General features: G+C 46.8%; 7 protein-coding genes across 7 annotated transcripts; 3 read left to right on the forward strand and 4 right to left on the reverse strand.

Moving 5' to 3' along the window:
- Position 1: 1 nt before the first annotated feature.
- F4822DRAFT_305418 (chloride channel protein) lies at positions 2–3,356 on the reverse strand. Its single transcript, XM_051455247.1, has 4 exons — positions 2,956–3,356; positions 2,889–2,904; positions 2,476–2,825; positions 2–2,425 (listed from the first exon to the last, which is right to left on the reverse strand). Exons 1-4 carry the CDS (start codon positions 3,130–3,132, stop codon positions 449–451), a joined length of 2,520 nt encoding a protein of 839 aa, XP_051311880.1. The 5' UTR covers positions 3,133–3,356; the 3' UTR covers positions 2–448.
- A 577-nt stretch (positions 3,357–3,933) lies between these two features.
- Positions 3,934–4,941, forward strand: F4822DRAFT_305872 (uncharacterized protein). Its single transcript, XM_051455255.1, has 3 exons — positions 3,934–4,080; positions 4,140–4,225; positions 4,296–4,941. The coding sequence occupies exons 1-3, from the start codon at positions 4,017–4,019 to the stop codon at positions 4,773–4,775; spliced, it is 630 nt and encodes a 209-aa protein (XP_051311881.1). The 5' UTR covers positions 3,934–4,016; the 3' UTR covers positions 4,776–4,941.
- Positions 4,931–6,314, reverse strand: F4822DRAFT_408994 (L domain-like protein). The gene is made up of 4 exons (XM_051458615.1): positions 6,025–6,314; positions 5,902–5,942; positions 5,555–5,815; positions 4,931–5,482 (listed from the first exon to the last, which is right to left on the reverse strand). Exons 1-4 carry the CDS (start codon positions 6,101–6,103, stop codon positions 5,108–5,110), a joined length of 756 nt encoding a protein of 251 aa, XP_051311882.1. The 5' UTR covers positions 6,104–6,314; the 3' UTR covers positions 4,931–5,107.
- A 122-nt stretch (positions 6,315–6,436) lies between these two features.
- On the reverse strand, positions 6,437–12,025 carry F4822DRAFT_444611 (putative wd40 protein; the record flags this gene model as incomplete). Its single annotated transcript, XM_051463268.1, has 4 exons — positions 11,149–12,025; positions 10,416–11,053; positions 8,746–10,358; positions 6,437–8,683 (listed from the first exon to the last, which is right to left on the reverse strand). Exons 1-4 carry the CDS (start codon positions 11,517–11,519, stop codon positions 6,437–6,439), a joined length of 4,869 nt encoding a protein of 1,622 aa, XP_051311883.1. The 5' UTR covers positions 11,520–12,025.
- A 16-nt stretch (positions 12,026–12,041) lies between these two features.
- Positions 12,042–13,823, reverse strand: F4822DRAFT_409003 (uncharacterized protein). Its single transcript, XM_051458616.1, has 4 exons — positions 13,217–13,823; positions 12,782–13,157; positions 12,603–12,720; positions 12,042–12,524 (listed from the first exon to the last, which is right to left on the reverse strand). The coding sequence occupies exons 1-4, from the start codon at positions 13,397–13,399 to the stop codon at positions 12,092–12,094; spliced, it is 1,110 nt and encodes a 369-aa protein (XP_051311884.1). The 5' UTR covers positions 13,400–13,823; the 3' UTR covers positions 12,042–12,091.
- An 811-nt stretch (positions 13,824–14,634) lies between these two features.
- Positions 14,635–17,541, forward strand: F4822DRAFT_305961 (putative cytochrome P450 oxidoreductase OrdA-like protein). Its single transcript, XM_051455256.1, has 8 exons — positions 14,635–15,002; positions 15,086–15,510; positions 15,592–15,724; positions 15,804–15,995; positions 16,050–16,201; positions 16,258–16,496; positions 16,556–16,827; positions 16,886–17,541. The coding sequence occupies exons 2-8, from the start codon at positions 15,306–15,308 to the stop codon at positions 17,277–17,279; spliced, it is 1,587 nt and encodes a 528-aa protein (XP_051311885.1). The 5' UTR covers positions 14,635–15,002; positions 15,086–15,305; the 3' UTR covers positions 17,280–17,541.
- F4822DRAFT_306038 (tannase and feruloyl esterase) lies at positions 17,318–19,636 on the forward strand. Its single transcript, XM_051455258.1, has one exon. The coding sequence runs from the start codon at positions 17,804–17,806 to the stop codon at positions 19,469–19,471; it is 1,668 nt and encodes a 555-aa protein (XP_051311886.1). The 5' UTR covers positions 17,318–17,803; the 3' UTR covers positions 19,472–19,636.
- Positions 19,637–19,685: the final 49 nt, after the last annotated feature.

A 19,685-nucleotide genomic window follows, 5' to 3' on the forward strand; every position in this document is an offset into this window, starting at 1 on the left:
CGGCAATGAATCAGGTTCCTGCAGCGAAGCGAAAGGGGTGATGGCATAGGGGAAATAGCCCCGCTAATTTGTCGCTACCGAAACTATTTCTAACAGCTGATAGGTTGACTGCCGGACCCCCACCCAATGTAATCGTAGATCTACCGGACGCGGGCCGATGCAGCTACCATAGTTGAACTCTGAATGGACTTGGAATATTCCCGTTGTGGTAACCGTGTTTAAGATGCTTTAGGGGCTAGCGAAGAGGTAGAATATACTTCGGGAACTTTAGAGTGTTATGCAAGTATTATAACAAGTTAGCTGTAATTCGAAAATTTGAACCTACCTTTGAGGCCGACCTCGAAAATGTAGAATATTCTTAACTCTCAAGGACCAGTATTCTCACATATAAGTACAATAACGTGCAGTTAAACATTTCGAATTATCACGTCATACCAAGTACATTTCTCTATCTACTCTCCAACTCGACCCCATCATCAGGGGCCACGTCCTCATCACCATCCATGATACGCCCATGCCCCCTCGATACAGCCGTCCTCTCATCTACTCCGCCCCCAAGTCTCACACGCCCACCACTCAATTTAGATATTTTCTCGGCGATCCAACCCGCGACACGGTTCATCACGCCCCAGAGCCTCTCATGGCCCTCTGCAATCTCGTGGTCGTCACGCGGATTCTCGGCTGCCTCAGCCTTGAACTGGTACTTTAGACAATCCTTGACCGTGACAAGGCCTATAAGTCGACCTTGGCGCTCGATTAAGATAACACGGGGCCCGACTTTTCGGAATAATTCCATAACCGTTTCGAGTGGTAGTCGCGGATGCACCGTCACCGGTGTTACATCTACGTATCTGCTGAAGTCTATGGATGCCGATGATGTGCTATAATCTGCATTGTTGATCGTAACTGTCGGTGTAATAGGTGTGATCGCATTTGCCGACGGCGGTGAAAAGTTGCATTTCGATTCTGGGCTAAGCATAATAGCTCTCTCGCGACGTAAGCGATCAATAGCGTAGCGTAATTCTGTACAACCAATATAGCCAACTAGAACCCTTGCCGACAAATCTTCAACGATAGGGAAGCCTTGATATTTGGGTTGCTTTAGTAAGTCTTCAACAGATCGCAAAGTCATGCCATGGACAGGTATAGCAACCACGTCATTAGTCATGACCGCTGATACTGGGACGCCAAAGTTGTGCTCCTCCTTATTATCAAGGAATGGGAAGCCACTGAACCAAATCATTCTGTCGGCAATACCCCCTTTACCGAACAAATCGGATACAGCCTTCGTAACACCGACGACAATCATAGTAGGTAAGATGTACGTTAGAGCACCAGTAAGCTCGAACATGATAACGACAACCGATACGGTGATGTGCATGATACCGCTTAGTGCAGCGGCAGCTCCGAGGAAAGCGTATGTACCAGGTGTGATACAGGGTTCATCCGGCTGACAAGCGGCAAAGAAGGCGCTATCAGGATGAGCATGATAGATGGCTTGCATTATAACTCCAACAGTGCGACCAAAAGATGCTCCTACAGCCATAGAAGGCACGAAGATACCTGCTGGTACTTTACATCCGTAAGAGATAATGACCAGAAATATGCGAATTATAGTTGCGAGGGCAAGTGATATGATGTTCGACCATCGCTTATCGTTGTCGCAGAGCCCGTGGTAGTCTTCAGTGCCTTCGCATTCCAAAAACAGGATTTCCATACTCTCCGTCATATCAATTCGGAGAAAGACGTTGGGGTAGCAAATGATAGCTGTCCCTGCGGCTAGTAATGTAGCTTCAAGAACAGCCCATTTTGTAAGATACTTCTTTCGGAAAGCCTGGGCTCGTAAGTTCCACTTGATTACGAACGCACCGTATAGACCTCCGAAGATACCGATGAAAATGTACGGTACCGTTTCGAAGAAATGCCAAGATCGGTCATACTTGACTTGGAACATGACAAGTTGGCCGGTCCTAAACGGATTCATCGCTGCTAGAACTGCGGTCGCAACAAGAGCGCAGAAATAACTCCTCCACATCGTCTTCAGAGGGAAATAATTCGACATCTCTTCTAAGGAGAATAAGACACCCCCAATGGGGCTACCGAACGCGACTCCCACGCCTGCGGCTGCGCAAGCGCTTAAGATTTCTCGCGTTTTGGAGGCATTCCGCTTGTACTTGTCGAACATCCTCGAGATAACGTTGCCTGTACATACTGCATAATGCACACTGGGTCCCTCCTTACCAACTGAGAGGCCTGATGCGATGGCTAAGGGAAGGGCTATAGATTTAATGACCAAAGTCCAGAATCCTAGAAAGCCTTTCATGACGAATCCAGCGATAATGCACTTTATCTCGGAGATACCCGAGCCGGCGGCATAAGGTGCGAATGACTTGACGAGAATCGCGGAGGTGAAAGCAAAGATAGTCTAGACGCCTTAGTTTTGACGTAACATGCCAAAAGTGAGGATGGGCTTACTGCAAACATGATGTATAGTATATAGTTCGCCGGTTCGAATCCCGTCCAACGATGCCAATGATCGCATCCATTGTCCTCTCCCCAGCAGCAAAAGTTCTCGTTCAAGTAGAAGGCAGTCGTGCAGTAACCCATCTTAATATCAGATAACCACTCGGTTATGATATTCAAGAAGGCAGCGTTCAACCCAATGGCAGCGCCTATCAAGGTCACGACAATCCAGCCTTGAGCGGCATCATATGACTCCCACAGCTTGTATCTCCATGATGTCTTGCCATTATTAAACATACCAACATTTTTCCTATGTCGCGTCTTTCGACGTAATCTCTCTTGCGCCGCATCTTGTACCCAGTCTATATCGCTCGTCTTAGTTCATTCGTTCTATATAGATCGAAGGGTTTCGTCGCAGCGCATACCTATAGTAGTGAAATCCTAATAACACGTTAGTCAGAGGCGCGACTATTATCCCGGACCTGTGCACACCTCATATCTCTTAATCTCTGCTATCTCCTCCTCAATCTGTTGTTCTGCTGGCGCATTGTTGCCAGCTCCCTCTCCGAGCTCGGCGGTCGATACCGCGAATGATAGCCTAGAACTAACAGATGGTCGTCGGGATAGCTGCGGTCGGGCGAGGGAGAAGGAGGTTGTACGAGAAGACATGAGTCTTGATTGGAATCGTGCTCATTCTCAACTCTTCATCGAATAAGATATCGAATGATTAAGATTTGGATCTAAACTCGCGCAATCGGATAGAACTAAAAGATAATCGGGGCGTCGGCGTTGAATTCGGAAAGTTTGATGGATATTTGCATAGTTTAAACTTCAAAGCAAGCTCCAGCGAGTTGCTCCTACGTAATCGCCGATAAGCAAGGTCCTTAATGCCTAGAACTAGCGCACCTTTCCAAGCTGCCAAGTGTGACTTGCACCGTATAAATCTCCACTAAAATCTCTTAGTAGTCACGGCATAGCCCCCAAACTCACAAAGAAGCTTTCTACTATTTCCCCCATTAGCACCTTCTTCACACGGTACAGACATTATCACCGCCTGCCATTTTCAGCTTTAATAGAATCGCGTCCCTCCTCAACCTTCACGCGTTCCACCCAGGAATCATAAGGGCAAGGACAACTTCATATCAGTCATTTTGAGATCAATTCGTTTCGATCATTCTCAAATCGATTTAGGAGTAACCATAATCCTAGAATTACTAGTGAAGATTACGAGCACATTCACCCATTTCACCTACATTATTCTGCCGTCAATATTTCCAAAGTGAAAGTAAGATCAACCTTTACATCCCACCACTACCAGTTCTATATGATATCCATAATTGCACATTTTACTATGTATCCCATACCTTGTTGGATTGTAATTTTTAACTCAAAGCTAAACGGATTTCTGTCTGATCTCGGTTCATAGTTTGCCTGCTTACTAACTTATCTGATAGAGACACTGCAATAATCCAAGCTTTTAAATCTTAAGCTGTGTTCAATCTCGATTCCCTTCCTCGCCTTTTTTCAGTCTCATCATCCCGACGGAATTCACAATGCCGTACAACACCACTGCGATCCCTCCTCGCAAGGAGGTTACAGGCCAGACTCAGCTTCCCTGTAGGCTCATCTCATATTCTAGTGGTGATCATATATATTGACCATACTTATACATATAGTGTCACGAGTAAAGAAAATCGTAGCCCAAGATCAAGATATCAGCATATGCTCCAACAATGCCGCCTTCGTCATCACACTCGCAACCGTAAGTACTCACCCCCATTTCTCCTTCACGCCCCCTTTTTCTTTCCCGTCACCCCACTAACCCATCCCAGGAAATGTTCATCCAATACATGGCAGAGCAAAGCTACAGCATGGCCCGTCTAGACCGCAAACCGCGCCGGAACATCCAATACAAAGACCTAGCCGCCGCCGTCTCTGCGAAAGAGAACCTCGAGTTCCTCGAAGACGTAGTACCCAAAACCTCAGTATACAAGCAAATTAAAGCACAAGCAGCCGCCACCCGCGCACAGCTTAATAACGGCACCTTCGCGGCTCCGGGCGATCGACCCGATGACTCACCTGAGATAGGAATGGCATTTGGTAGCACAGCGAACGGATCCGGAAGTAGTAAGAAACATCGCCCGAGTACAAGCCGCTCGAGTTTGAATGGCGGCGCGGGGAGTTTTGTAGGCGCTAGTGGTGCTCAGATCGTGAGTGAGGATGATGGAACGGAGGCCGACCCCGCGGATCAGTTGCGCAGTGAGATGAGGCAGGCGAATCGTGGTCAGGGGGATGTGCAGATGTCCGGTTAGGAACCGTTATTCGGCAAATGGATTATGCGTAAATAGGTTATGCGATTATATTGCATTGGACTCAAGATTGCGATTGGGGGCTTGGGTTTAGGACCAATGGATATATGATGCGAAGCAATCTCTATATTTGATGAATGACCAATAAATCGTGAACATGCACGTCTTTGTCAATTAAATGGCAGGTGAAAGAATAATATTGCCTAGTCCGTGGGTATACCCTATCTTCATTTTTAAGACCAATGACTGAAATCATACTTTTTTGGTCCCCATCATCATCACCTCACCGCCTCCAACCCTCAACATTCCAAGTTCCGGAGATGGCATAGCGAATCTTACTCCTCCATCTCATCACCCAAATGCACACCAGCCGGGATCCGTCCCTCCCTCAACATAGTATCAAGTCTAGTAATCTCCTCCAAACTCGTAGCGTTCTTGATCATCTCCTGCAACCGCTTCTTCTCCTTATCCGTGAGCTTTATACGGGACATACGCGTAGGCAACCCGACGCCCGTGGACCCGGCACCGTTGGAAGCGAGGGTGGAGTCGAAGGTCTTGGATTTGATACCCATGATCTTGGATGCGAGGTCGGTGGGTGCGGAGGCGGTGCCGAAGAGTTTTGTGGCTTGCTTGCGCTCAGCGTCTTTGACTTTTTCGAAGTCGAGGAAGCGGACTGTGGGGCACCGCCATAGGACCCAGTATCGATAATTCTGCAGTACAGTGTAATTCATTAATTAGTCTTCTTAAATTACAAGGGAGAGGGTGGAAGCTGAAGAGCTTACCTCCTTCTTAGTCACTGGATTATCTCGTAGTACTAGATGTGTCAGGCGTGGGAAAGTTCCTAGAGGGTCTAGGTCCGCCAATTCAGTCAAGTTGTTCGACTCTAGCTGTATATTCGTGAGGTTCGGGATCGAGTTCGCGAGCGTAGGCTGTATGGTGGAGATGCGATTACGCTGGAGTAGGAGGGTGTGTATTCGTGGCGATAGGGGAAAGTTCCCCAATAGTTGGATATCATTGTCGACGAAGTCTATGGCGTCTTGGGGCTATATCATATGGCTCAGATTAGTCGCCGAGGTTACCGTTGAGATAACAGCATTATGTAGCTGAAGGGACATGAAAGAGGACTTACTCCAGCAACACCCAGGTTCTCAATAGCGGGAATTCGATGTCCTGTTTAAAGCCGGCGAGGGCATCGCTATCAATTCTGCTCTTCTAGATCAAAAAGTGTAGTATCTGTTCTTTTCTGACGTACCTCGAAGCTCGAGCTCGCGTTCCTTGAGCGCGTTCAGCCATGAGGGGGAATTCTGGAGGAGCTCGGCTGTGAGCCTCATGTTGGGAGTGCCTTCGCTGAAAGTTTACCGTTGCAAGAGATATCCGTGTTCAATGGGTGTGTAAATCCGGGGGATATCGTACGTTAGACTTTTGGACCTGTGTGCTTAATTGATTAATGTCGCGTGCGAATTTCGTTGGTTAGGCAAGCTTGGAGGACTAAGGATGAGGTATACCAAACAGAAAAAATGTGACGCTAACTTAGCGCATCTTAAATTATAGGGCGCGGGGAAGCTATGGGTACGTAACTCTGGAGGTACATATTTTAATTCAACAGTACAGGGCAATTTATAAACATCTAAAAATCGATTTTAAAACCCATGCCACCTATAACATCATTCACAATCCTCATAATAGTATCTAGGTGTAAAGCCAAGATCATGAATCTTATTGTTAAACTGCAAGAGAGTAAATCTTTTATTACATCCAATTGCTATAGTGGAGCCAAAGGTTGAGATATATGGCTTACGGTATTCTTCTGGTAAACGAAGCAACTTGTTTCCATATAAAGTAATCCAGTACCTATCTTTACTCACACCATAGTAATTTTCGGAATAGTCAAATGGGGCTCGGATAGAAAATGTTTGGGGAGAACGATTTGCGATATCGCCGACGACATTAGTAGGTCGGGATATGTGAGCGAGTGAGAAGTCGCTGATACCTGTCGATAGAGTCTTATTTTCATCATCAAAGCGTAGCTTATTGCACTTGGACCTTAGTTCGATTGTTTGTATACAGGCGCCTACATCGCGGGACCAGACCCATACCTCGTGCCCGCCGGTAAATATGAGCTTCGAATCTGGTGAAAACGCGATCACATAAGCGGGAGGACTACGGCAATCGGCAAGTGTTTGCTGCAGACATCCTGTGCCTACCGACCAGGTCCTTATCGTTCTATCTCTCGAGACGGACGCCACGAGCTTCGAATCATATGAAAAAGTGATGAGCTTTGAATCATACGAATACGAGACCGGATCGTATGCTAGATCAATATGATTTCTGGTTGCCCACAAAGTCTTCCCCGAATTAACCGCCCAAATCTGTACCGTGTCATCCCTCGAATATGACGCAATAAACTTGCTATCGGGAGAGAACGCGACTGATACGGTATTAGCGTGGCCTGTAAGTATCAGCGGCGTCACTGCCACCGACCAAAGCTCTATTCGCCTAGACTCGAAAATCGACGCGATGTATCTCGAGTCGGCCGAAAATACGATTTGTCGAACCCCGCCGCAATGGAGTTCGAGTGTCCGCAGCCATGACCCGTTCTCGATGGACCAAACCAGTATTTCTGGACCCATCGAAGTTGACGCAATAAACTCGGAATTAGGCGAAAACTCGGCTGACTCGACATCAGAACTATGGCCGCTGAGTGTATACTGCAACAATCCCGTATCGGTTGACCAAAGCTGTATCGTATCATTTTTTAATGAACCTGCCGCAATTAGTTTGCGGTTGGGTGAGATTGTAATGAAAACGAGCCTAATGGCAGCGAATATAGAATCTGGATCTATCTCGATATAAGGTGACCAGAGACGAACGATATTATCTTGGCCAGCTGAAGCTACAAACTTTGAATCTGGTGAAATTGCAACAGTAAGTATCGGGTTAACGTGGGCACCAACCGCATAGCGCTTTCCCGTATGAACTGGTAGTGCCCATACCACGAACTCGTCGTGGGATACTGTAAACTTCGGGTCATATGGAAATGTAGCCGAGTAAGTAGCAGCATTCATGTTTCTCTCCAGGAGCCCCGTATAGATTGATATGAATCGAACCGTCCCGGCAGTGGCTAATGCTATAGATCTTGAATCGGCCGAGAATTCTAATGAGTTTACTGCCGCACCATAACCCTCAATGGTTCGCATGAGCTTTCCTTCCTTTGACCAAACTTGCACAGTCTGGTCACACCAAGCAGACGCTATAAATTCTGAATTTGGCGAGAATACTACGGAAGAAACCGAGCCGTTATGGCCAACGAGTGTCTGCTGTAGCGCCCCAGTGGCTAACCATATATATACCACATTGTCTGAAATTAACGCCACAAATTTCGAATCGGGTGAAAATACCACTGCGCTGATATTTTCATACTTCTTAGATTCCCACTGGAATATCGCTGTATCGGTAGACCAGAACTGCACTGTCTGATTCTCGGAATGTGAAGCTAGTAGCCGTGAATCCGGTGAGAAAACCACGGGATATGGATGGTTTTCAAAAGTTTGCTGCAACATACCCGTGTCAACCGACCAAACCTTTACTGTCTGTTCCTCTGATAATCCCGAATTCTGTGCCCTCGACGCTATAAACCTTGAGTTGGGTGAGAACTCTATACTGATAATTTCTTCTTCGTGACCTACAAGGATTCCCAAGCAAGGGTCCCAGAATTCGCCAACATTCGGTGTGGTAGAGATCCAGTCGGGAATATCGTCGCGGAATAAATTTTTAATAATACTCTTCTCCGGCGCAAAAACGAGTGCTGAACAGTATAGTTGGAGAGGCGCATATTGCACTATTGAAACATACTCAATAACAAAGCGCTCAGCATCTTTCAGGAGAGCTAAGAGCTCCGTGCAGCTTCCGGGCTAGACAAGGTCAACGAGATGATCGTCCAACGTTTGATACAGGTATGTATGTGGTAGAATACCTGAAAGAGAGATTGTAGTATCCGAATGTTTTGGACACTTTCTGAAGCTCTCCCTAGGAGACTCAATGTTTCTAGCCAGTCGAGAAAGTGTCGTTTGAGGAAATTGTGGACCCAGTCGTTATCATGCACACGATATCCTGTTTGTTCCGTATGGTGAACCCAATAGTGGCAGGCATATTGAACCTCTGGTGAAATGTTGTCGTGAATTGTCTGAGAATTTATATTCGATGCGGGGGTCCCAGGCCATTGAATGTGGCATGGATTAGTTCGAAGGTTTTTGTTCATAACCTTTACACATCTAAATGCTAATCTTTTATGAGCCCCTTTCTCATTTATTCGAAATAAGTCCTTGCCTGATGGATCAAGGAGGAAGTCTCGAAACGACAGGTGTAGTAGGCGCACGGGGCGGTTCGCCGACGACGGTATGCTTAAAACAGAATGGAGAAACCGGAGGTGGCTATCAATTGTGGTTGAAAGAATATCGAGCAAACTTGCTAGAGTAGTAGTAGAAAGCGGCGTAGCTAGGATAATGATTGAGCCGATAAGGTATTTGAAAAGATCCAATACTTCCATTCTCTTTTCTTCGCTAGGATCATCCATAAGACGGTCTAAAATGGGCCTGTATGTTAAATCGAGTTTGGACCCTAAGCCTTTAGTTTGATACTCTAAAACCCTTCGAAGTGTTGTCTCAGGGTCGCTAGTTCTAGAGTCGTCAATGAATCGACATATAGTTGATGCATAAATAAATAGCGGAATAGCGCTCTTTACGAGTATGGTTACATCTGATCGCATTGGCCAAGTTGATGGTAGTGAGTCCCACTTATTCTTGATTTTCGTAAGCTCATGATTAAAATATGTAGATAAGTCATGTTCAATGGTTGGTAGTGGTATCTCATGGAGAATTAGATCTTGGTATGTACCTTGGCTAACGCTGGAGAAACCTAAGCGAATAGGTAACTCCGGGCGGCTGGTTACGAATATGCGTAGCCACAGAGACTGTGGACCTTTGGTATGAGTGTTCGCGTCAGAAAATAGCCTAATAATTAGCTTTATATCATCCTCTCGCTCGCATTCATCTAGAGCATCAATAACGATAATAAGGGAGTCAAGTTTATCATCTTTAGGAGTCTTAGATATGGGTATGAGGACAAGCTTTTCGAACTGCTCTCGCAATGTTTCCTCGAATATGCTGGGGTCGCCCTCAATAGCATTTTTAACGTGGTTCCCGAGGGCCGGTTTTCGTTGGACTAGACAAGCGGCGATAGTGCTGAAGAACTTGGATATTCCTCCTCGATCTGCCTCACCCCTTTTGAAGAAAAAGCTAGCGCCTAATTGTCCAGCCGCGAAGAAGGAACGTGCCACGGTGCGCGAAATTGTCGACTTGCCAGTGCCAGCCATGCCGTTTAGCCAGAATACAGTTCTGGCCTGAGAGTCTCTGCTCCATTCCAATATCTGGTGAAGGATTTCAACACGAGTCTCTTCAAGGCAGGTTGGATTGTGTTCTTCGGCGTTGGAATCAAAAAGTGCGTCTGCAACAATGGGAAGCTTGTCTAGAACTGCTCGTTGATCAAAATTGCTCACTTTGAGACCCATCTCTATCACGCTCTCGTTTACTGAAACTGTTAGGTATTGGTCATATAGTTGAGGATAGGTTCTTTTAAATGACTAACAATTATCAAGAACGTCAATTATCTTCCTCTCGGCTTCCATCCTGCTTGGTACAATGCAATTCAGCAAGCCTTTAGCGTATGCGGCTGCTGCCATCGCGGCGTATCCTTGCCAGTGGTAATTCTTATGCGTGTCTGAGTAGTCGCATATACCACGAATAACTAGACATGGAAATTTATTCATTAACCCCGCTGCTTCCATTTCAAAGCAAAGGACATTTTCGACCTCCGAAAAGTGATCTCGAGCCAAAGCGTTCTTCATCAATTGGTCGCCCGATGCGATTTGGCCATAATGAATTACTGGTATGTCGTTGTCTTCGGCTCGGTCGCACCGGGTGACCAATATCGACTCGTCATCCTCGATTGCAGTCGTGCAGCAGGCTCGCCCGCTATCGTGGGTGAAGTTGGATTGGTAGAGCCTGTCGGTATTTGCTTCGGGACGGCCGTACTTCCTCCGAAGCCTTGGCCTCTTTTCAATGGCAGCATGAATAGCGTCTTCTAGCTGGTATTCGCCGAGGTCGTGCTTCGCCTGCATTCCTGCGACAGCGGCACGCACAACAGGTGGCGGCAGGTTGAGATAACCAGTGCGTATAAACCCTTTGCTTTGGTCTGCCTTGCCAAAGTCGTAGTGAATCACACCACTTTTCCCATCATAGGGGCTACCTACCACGACATCCCCGAGGCGGATGTCATGATATTCCCGTCCTGGTATAGGTGCACCACCGCCAATACCAACCATGAGGCCAACTCTGATATTAGGGAAGCTCCGTAGCATATCTGTGCAACACTAGAAGCAGATGCTTTCCCGTATTCCCCATCCGGAAGGACGGCAACTACGACATAGTGTTTTCCTATCTCTCCTAAGGTATATTCATTATTATCGTTCTGTGCTTGGAATTCAGGTTGCTCGTGGCGTTTATCTAGAAAGGCTTGTGCGGCAACGTATTCCGCGGTTACAGCACAGATCCAGCCGACATTGTATTTCTCGTTCGTAGTTTCCGATTTCGAAGTGCCAGACGTTGACGACTTCTCCAAGCCAATCTCTTGCCTCCTCTGCTTGCCTGGGCTGGAGACACCAGCTGCGTCATTGGCGGTTCTCTCTGACATTGTGCAACGGCAGTTGAGAGTACGTTGGAATACCAGCTGGCAGATTTACGTTATCTGGATGGGACATGGGTGAATGGGATTGTGGATTCGAGGAAGGGCAACGCTCAAGGATATACGGAACTGGGGAAGTCCACGCCCATGAGCAAGTAAATTTCCGATTGTTAATTGGATTGGGTGGGTGGCTATTTAGCTATGAACCGAAGCTGGGTGGAGTTTTGTAGGAGCCCGACACCTTGATGTGCGACTATGTATGCAATTATCTATTGGGCATTGTGTAGTGCAAGAAGCCACCTTCGTAAGCACTTACACCCAAGCCACTGCGCCATCGAACCATTTCATTTACAAGGCAGGGATTTATTTGCTTAGCATAGCTGGCCGGTTTGCTAGTCCGGTTATCATGGATGATACAAAATACGAATATACGAATGGCTGGGTGTAACTCGAGGCAGCTCACAGATCAGATTTTGTCAACTTACGTATCTAGGTAACATTAACACAGAAAGGGGGAAAGTCGGTTATTAGCTCAGTCAACGCTTCAAAATAATGCCAATGTATTATCCTCGTATCTATAACTACGACAACGTGCTTACTCCAGACGCCGAACGGTTTTGCGAATCGTTCCATAGTCTAAGCTGGTCATTATCCCATGTTGTGTCGAGCTCACTGAACTGTGCGTTCTTTCGAGACGAATAGGGGCTACCCACTGCGACACCCCTTTTCGACGACTTCCCAGCAGTTCCAATTGTAGCAATAGATGACAAGGCGTGTCCGTTGTCTCCATTGACGTGAATGGAGGATGGGCCGGTATAACCTGCTAGTACCTGACTTGTCTTCTTGTACGCACTTCGGAACAGCGGTGTCAAGCCGGGAAGGTTGGCAACAACTTCCGCCATGTTTCGCTCTACAAGCCCAAAGATGTAGATTCGACGTTGTAACGTCCAAGTATAGTCTGGGTCCACGAAATCATCGATGAAGGCAAGATGGGCGATGGAGGCAGCGAAGACTCTAGATTGAAGGGCATTAGGGCTCGTTCAACGAAAAAGGGGTAAGTAAAAAAGACAGTTGTTAGGGATTGGTACTTACACCAAACCCGATCCCGTCAGACTAATAAGGAGAATCTTTTTCTTTAGATCTAGTTGAAGCTTCCCGAAAAAGTAGATTGGGGATAAGGCGTAGAATAAGTCAGTCGCGGCGCCCACGGCTTTGAAGAACAGTTAGCTTACCACAGGTTTTTCTGAAAGACGCAGGATGAGCAAACTTACATTGAGATACGATATGAGCAGTAATTAGTGTATATGGACTTGCCACAGTTCCAGGTATATCGGGGTTCCATGCCTTTTCCAATGGCTTTGCCTGAAGGGACCAGACGATAATCTCAGATAGGGTAGCGAGAGTAGTGAGGCTAATCAACCCGTAGATGATCCATCTCGCTCGCTTATGTACTTTGGTCACGAGGGAGAATAAGAACAAAGTGATGGATAGTTTGACAGCTAGGAGCGCTATATCGGCCATAACGATGATATATAGGGCGAGCATTCTGGCCCTACTACGTTCTTCGAAGGTGAGGAACTGGAGATGTCGGCCACAGCCTGTTTCCACACACTGTATTTCCAATGCATTGCCAGTCAAGTTGAATGCCTTATGATATGCTGAGTTAGGACGCTCCTAAAGGTAGCTGGGTGACGGTCTAAGCGTACTAGAGCAATGATGATCAAAACATCGTCGGCGGAGAGCCTATGGTTCATCCGCAGCTTCGAAAAAATACGCAAACTTGTTGACAGGATAACGAGAATAGTAAATAATATGGCAGGGATCAGAATTATCCGACCTATGGATTCATCCTCCAACTTGGGATTGAAAGGGATAGAAAGGGAGCTCATGGCGTTGTCTACAGTCCGGAGACGTGTAAACTGGAATCGGGACAAGGGGTTCACAAACGACTAGCGCGCTAAGACAGAAGGCACTTATGACAATGGATTATGTTCGAGAAAAGATTGGTTCTAGACTACATACCTATAGTATTTTCTATCTGCTGATGGTAGACTCAGCCTCCACTGTAACGGTATACCTATCTCTTCAACACTCCCCACCGCAAGTCCTTGTAGATTAGAAAAAATCATACGTAGGAGCGCAGGGCATGATGGTGGCATAACCCACTGTAACTACGATGAGTTACAGCGCGTACCTCCCTATGTACATGGAGACGACCGTTCGGGGTCAGCTGAAGGTGGTGCAAGCCGACTATGTAGCTCGATTGGTTATATGTGTTGCACAAGGCCCTGATTTGTTCGGATGCGAATTATCCTTCATTGTATAAGTGCACGGTACATAGCCAAGATTCTATTATCACTTGTTCCTATCTACCTACCTAGGTAGGTATTTTGCTACTCAGCCTCTTGTAAATTTTCCTTTAGTACCTTACCTTAATAATTGAACCTACCTAGTATTCCGAGTCATTAGCGCTAATAGCCAACGACTAGACAAGCTCAAGGGCCATCTAAAATATTTCAGGAAATTGGGTATCGAGATCCTCCAACCATTAGAACTGTTCCATTCATACCCTCGCGGCAAGATGCCCCTTGTAGGCGAAAATGGTATGGTTTCACAAGACACCCTTTTCGAATATTATTTTCGAAAAAAGTAATCGCACATCGATAGATCTGATAGGCCTTTATGAAGATCACTTCAGCCATCGAACTCCAAATGCTGCCACGTACCCCCACTTACCATCCATCATAAGATTGGTTTTGCTCGGTCTGGAGCTCCACATGGTTTCAATGGCAGGTACCTGGGTATCCAATGGACGAAGTTACTACTTGAACCGATTGATAGACGGGTCTGGTTCCATCTCACCCGACTTTCTTGCTGCAGCTATAACGTGAGTCGGGTATCACAAGGCTAGGTAATACCGATGCCCCAGACCGTCGTAGTAACGGTTTCATTGGATCGAATTGAAGGAAGATGTATATGCGAGTTCCCGTCATGGATACCTACCTAGGTACCTAGATACCTAAGGTAAGAAATGCTGAAGAACGCGCAAGCCGCATTGATATGATTTCTATCAATCCTAAAAGGGAAGTCACGAAGGCGGCTCGGGCAAAATGCGGATAAGTTTATATTTAAGTCTATATTCAACCTTCTAATTAACCTTAAAATTGGAGTTCATTCCCATGCTTGAAGAGCTTCTAAAGCACTTTGAACATTTAGGTACTTAGGTAGATTATAGACCATCTTGTTTAGGTGCTAGGCAATTCATCGTCTAACACTAGTACCCCGCACTTCTCTCTCCTCACCCCACCTTATTCTTCAAACTTCAGTTCCGGAGCACTTACCTTAGTTTTATTCCCGATATACGAGACTGATTTGAGCCTCTATCTCGCAGTATCATGATGATAACATAATATCAGACTCATCATAATGTTGATGCCGATTAAAAGTTATTGCGGACACAATACGTGGCCCCGGCCTCCTACTGGTGAATAGGTACGAGAACAGCACAGCCTAAGGTTATGACCTAGCTGGTTTAGGTCTTAGTTCCGCAACATCGTTCTAAGTGGGAAGTATAGAAGCCTATAACATGTAGCCAATTTGAAGTGTTGGTTGTCGTATATGGTATGGTGTAATCCTATGGTGGTATATCTGGGAAGATTAGAGAAACCGTAAGATTTACATTCTGTCGTTAAATATATCTAGAAGAGTGTTCGCACGACGGGTTAAGATAAAGGCAGTAGTAACGGTGAGTTTCTTCGTGAGTTTGTTGCTGCCCTCTTTGTCAGGTCGTTAGCCATGGGTATATCATCACTCGTCATCAGCATAGGGATTGGCCTTGCTGCCACGTACATCTTGATAAGACTCTTCAGCTCATTCAATGCCCATCGTCTTCCTCTTCCACCAGGGCCTAGGAGCCTTCCTTTTGTTGGGAACTTGAATGATCTGCCTAAGCCAGGCGTGTTAGAAGCCCATCATTGGTTAGAGCACAAAAGGCTATACGGTTCGTCTGCTCTCATCTCCCAGAACGTCGCTGTAAAGTAATGGCTCTTACCAATGAATTACACTTGCTTATTATTAACAGGCCCTATAAGCTCTGTAACTATGATGGGTCAAACGATAGTAATCGTTAACGATGCGCAGCTAGCATTTGAGCTACTGGAGAAGCGATCGGCAAAATATTCGTCGAGGCCGAGGCAAGTTTTCGTTGGTGAAATGTGAGTGTCAATTGCTCGTGATATTATGCGGAAAGGGGCTTCACATCAAATTTAGAAACGGACTAATTGGCTTATATAGGATGGGGTGGGAAAATTCCCTTGGGTTGTCCCCCTATAACAATCGGTTTCGGTCATATCGCAAGAAGATGACCCGCGTCTTGAGTACGAAGACCGGTGCAGCGCAATTCGACCGGCTTCAAGGAGCTGAGGTGGGACATTTCCTACTCCATCTCTTGGATAATCCAGGGGGTTTCGTACAACACATAAGAAGGTGAGTCTAGCTTCACGTCACCCATTAGATTCGCATATTGACCCCCTTTTCAAGACAGGCTGGTGCGACCATATTGAAAATAGCATACGGCTATACCGCAGAGTCGCATCAGAATGACCCCTTGGTCGACATGGCTAGCGATGCGATGGATAAATTCTCTCGGGCTGCGGTTCCTGGAGCTTTCTTAGTAGATGTCGCCCCTTTTTGTTAGTGGATGCAATAATGAACCCTTTGGTGGATGCGACCTAATGAGCATGGCTAGTGAGACGACTTCCTGACTGGGTACCGGGAACAGGCTTCAAGAACCTGGCGCGTCAATGGGGAGCCGAGCTTAATGATGTAGTAGAAAAACCGTATGCCTTTGTTAAACATCAAATGGCACACGGGAAAAACGAAACATCATTTCTATCGCAGTTGTTGGAAGCTAGTGATTCGGACTCTGAGGAAGAGTTCGCCAACAAGTGGTCGGCCATGTCCCTATATACCGCAGGAGCAGACACGGTGAGAGCCCTCCTCTTTATTTGACGCTTCTGGAGGTTTTCGGAGATTAATATTGATAGACCGTATCGGCAATGGCATGTTTCTTCCTAGCCATGACGGTTTATCCCGAGGTCCAACGAAAAGCGCAGGAGGAAATCGACCGTATAGTGGGGCAGGATAGACTTCCTAGCATAGCGGATCGTAGAAACCTACCATACATCGAGGCGGTAGTGAAGGAAGTCCTACGTTGGCATCCTGTCGCACCAATGGCTCTTCCTCATACGAGTACTGAAGACGACATCTGCGAAGGGTATTTCATTCCGAAAGACTCAATGGTATTTGCAAATGTGTGGTGAGTATCCCTGCCCCTCATAGATATCATTGGTACAGTTCAATTGATAACTGGCTAGGCATTTCACACACGATTCGAACGTCTACCACGATCCTATGTCCTTTAAGCCCGAACGTTTCTTAGCGACAGATGGACGTGAGCCGGAGCCGGATCCGCATGCGTTTGTGTTTGGCTTCGGACGTCGCATTTGTCCGGGGCGCTACTTAGCAGATAACGCCTTATTCCTCAACATCTCGCAGTCACTAGCCACGTTTAATATTAGCAAGTACTTGGAAGACGGGAAGGAGGTTGCGCCTACTGTAAAGTTTGAACCTGGCATCATCAGTCATCCTGCACCGTTCAAGAACAATATTAAACCGAGGTCTTCTCGTCATGAGACGCTGATTAGGTCGATCGAGAAGAAATTTCCTTGGAAGGAGAGCGATAGCAAAATCTTGAAGGTCATGGTCTAGCAGGGTCGGCTGCTAGCTACTTGGCGCTATAGAGATTGAATGGAATATTGAAATGGCTTTGCCTAGGTCTATCATTAGAAAAACCATGACTCTTCAATGACCCTTGTATGCGGCGCTCAGCTCGTAGAAGTGATCCATTTGAACATGGTTGAGGACCCGCATTACCTTTGCTGATGCCAGCAATATAGGCTTGAAAACCTCACATCTCGGGTTCTTGTTCGGGGCCGATGATTAAAGGCCATTCACAAAACCCCGACAAACCATTTTAGATGAAATACTACTGAGCTAGGTAGGATTACGGGCATGAAGGATCAACAAGGTCAGATTTTAGCTACTGAGCCTTCCGCGATCTTGTTAAATGCCTAGACAATTGTGGATACCGTGTTGCTGACATCATGCTGGTTATACCAACTACCGGAAGACTAGGGAGAGTCGAAATGGTATTTATACTTGATAACTTACTCGATACTCTGTGCGAATGATTGCTATAGTACCTATGTTAGCAATTAGGGAGGCTCTTTACTATGTATTCACATAAGAGCCTAGCGTTAACCCCTTTACTTGCCCTAGCGCATCGGGTAGTTTGTGCTCCTTCAGGGGCGCATCCAATTTGCTCTCAAGACAACATAGCCTATCATATATCCTCCATTAACAGCCCCTTATCTCATAATGTAACGATACTCGACGTCGTCCATGTTCCGTTCAACGGTAGTTATGGCGACCCGACCCCTATTTTAGGTGTTGGGGCCATGTACTCAACCGCGTTACCCGACCTCTGTGCTGTAGAACTCAACGTCACGTCATCTGAGACATCATCGTACAGTGTGTCGATATTCCTCCCGTCTAATTGGAATTCGAGGTTTCTTGCTGTAGGCGGAGGAGGAGTTGCTGGATATACCAATTACGCTGATATGGGAGTTGGCTCTCAATATGGATTCGCCACGGTTTCGACAGACAATGGCCATAAAGGTGCTCCCTTCGACGTAACGTGGGCCTACAAAAACACAGAGAAGCAGATCGACTTCGGCTGGCGCGCTATGCACGGATCAGTCGAATTGGCAAAGCAATTGATCACGCGCTACTATGGCGAAGATATCCGGTACAACTATTACTCCGGCTGTTCGACTGGCGGCCGCCAAGGACTCAAGGAGGCGCAAGTCGATGCCAGCAGCTTTGACGGTATGCTCATTGGGGCGCCCGCTTGGTGGACAAGCCACCAAGTAAGCTGGACTACCAAGGTTAGCAAGGATTATTACCCCGTCGGCGATCCGAAGAGTATCCCCGCCGAATTGTTCTCGACATTGGTAGCCCCTACGGTGATCGAGCAATGCGATAAGGCAGACGGACTGAAGGACGGTATCGTCAGTGCTCCAGACAAGTGCCACCCAGATTTCGATGTGATATCTTGCGACAATCACGGCGCAAACTCATCTGCGTGTCTTACTTCTTTGCAGATCGACACACTAAAGAAGATTTACGCCGATTATTATGTCGGGAAGGAGTTCGTGCATCCCGGACTTGGGTACTCGTCGGAGTTAGGGTGGTCCCAGAACATGTTCAGTGGCCAGCCAATACCTTTTGGTCTCGATTGGCTTAGATACGCGGTTTTCGAGGACTTGGATTGGCCTCTTGATGCATACAATGACAGCACATATGAATACATCAAGAAACTGGACATCTGGAAAGACGTCGATGCGGATGATTACGACGTGTCTCCTTATCGGAATAGGGGCGGTAAGATAGTAATGTACCATGGTCTATCCGATCCGTTAATCGTCACGAAAGGTTCGGGTTACTTTTACGAGCGAGTTGAGAAAGCGACCGCGGCGTCGCGACCGATACACGATTGGTTCCGACTCTTCTATATTCCCGGTATGATGCATTGTTCGGGCACTGCGCCCGGGGTTGATGCACCGTGGCACATCAATGGTGGCGGTCAAAACTTAGGTATTGGTTCCAACGCGTATTCGGTTCCCGGATTTCGTGACCCGCAGCATGATGCCTTACTCGCTTTGATGGAATGGGTTGAGGGTGGAAAAGCGGTCGATCAGATCATCGCGACGACTTGGCATAACTCGACCGTTCCAAGTTCAGGGGTGTGGAAGCAGCGCCCTCTTTGTCCGTATCCGAAGAAGGCCGTATACGATGGATTCGGTGACGCGAACAAGGCGCATAGTTGGGTCTGCAAGTAATCAAGTAATCCCGCGTCTATTCGGCTGTGAGGATTACAATTCGGAATATCGTTAGCGGGGTTTACGATAGCGATTGACACCCCCATCCACCACTGTAAAAATCAACTATTAGAATGGCCCTCTCGGAATGGGAGAAGCTATTAATTTCTACTCACCCATTCACTCAATCTCGTTTGAGTCTTTTAATGTAGCAGGTCATGTACACAGATGAATA

Source organism: Hypoxylon trugodes, assembly GCF_022578975.1.
Source record: "Hypoxylon trugodes strain CBS 135444 unplaced genomic scaffold F4822scaffold_7, whole genome shotgun sequence".
Classification (NCBI taxonomy): Eukaryota; Fungi; Ascomycota; class Sordariomycetes; order Xylariales; family Hypoxylaceae; genus Hypoxylon; species Hypoxylon trugodes.

Excerpts from the sequence above, each read along its gene's own strand:
- F4822DRAFT_306038 (XM_051455258.1), top strand. The coding sequence starts at position 17,804 with ATGTATTCACATAAGAGCCTAGCGTTAACCCCTTTACTTGCCCTAGCG.
- F4822DRAFT_305961 (XM_051455256.1), top strand. The coding sequence starts at position 15,306 with ATGGGTATATCATCACTCGTCATCAGCATAGGGATTGGCCTTGCTGCC. Across the intron at positions 15,511-15,591 it reads AGAGCACAAAAGGCTATACG|GCCCTATAAGCTCTGTAACT; the intron begins GTTCGTCTGCTC and ends TATTATTAACAG. Across the intron at positions 15,725-15,803 it reads CAAGTTTTCGTTGGTGAAAT|GATGGGGTGGGAAAATTCCC; the intron begins GTGAGTGTCAAT and ends TGGCTTATATAG.
- F4822DRAFT_409003 (XM_051458616.1), bottom strand. The coding sequence starts at position 13,399 with ATGAGCTCCCTTTCTATCCCTTTCAATCCCAAGTTGGAGGATGAATCC. Across the intron at positions 13,158-13,216 it reads TTTTGATCATCATTGCTCTA|GCATTCAACTTGACTGGCAA; the intron begins GTACGCTTAGAC and ends GCATATCATAAG. Across the intron at positions 12,721-12,781 it reads TGCTCATATCGTATCTCAAT|CCGTGGGCGCCGCGACTGAC; the intron begins GTAAGTTTGCTC and ends TGTTCTTCAAAG.
- F4822DRAFT_305872 (XM_051455255.1), top strand. The coding sequence starts at position 4,017 with ATGCCGTACAACACCACTGCGATCCCTCCTCGCAAGGAGGTTACAGGC. Across the intron at positions 4,081-4,139 it reads AGGCCAGACTCAGCTTCCCT|TGTCACGAGTAAAGAAAATC; the intron begins GTAGGCTCATCT and ends TTATACATATAG. Across the intron at positions 4,226-4,295 it reads TCGTCATCACACTCGCAACC|GAAATGTTCATCCAATACAT; the intron begins GTAAGTACTCAC and ends AACCCATCCCAG.
- F4822DRAFT_305418 (XM_051455247.1), bottom strand. The coding sequence starts at position 3,132 with ATGTCTTCTCGTACAACCTCCTTCTCCCTCGCCCGACCGCAGCTATCC. Across the intron at positions 2,426-2,475 it reads TACTATACATCATGTTTGCA|ACTATCTTTGCTTTCACCTC; the intron begins GTAAGCCCATCC and ends TAAGGCGTCTAG.
- F4822DRAFT_408994 (XM_051458615.1), bottom strand. The coding sequence starts at position 6,103 with ATGAGGCTCACAGCCGAGCTCCTCCAGAATTCCCCCTCATGGCTGAAC. Across the intron at positions 5,816-5,901 it reads AGAACCTGGGTGTTGCTGGA|CCCCAAGACGCCATAGACTT; the intron begins GTAAGTCCTCTT and ends CATATGATATAG. Across the intron at positions 5,483-5,554 it reads ATCCAGTGACTAAGAAGGAG|AATTATCGATACTGGGTCCT; the intron begins GTAAGCTCTTCA and ends ACTGTACTGCAG.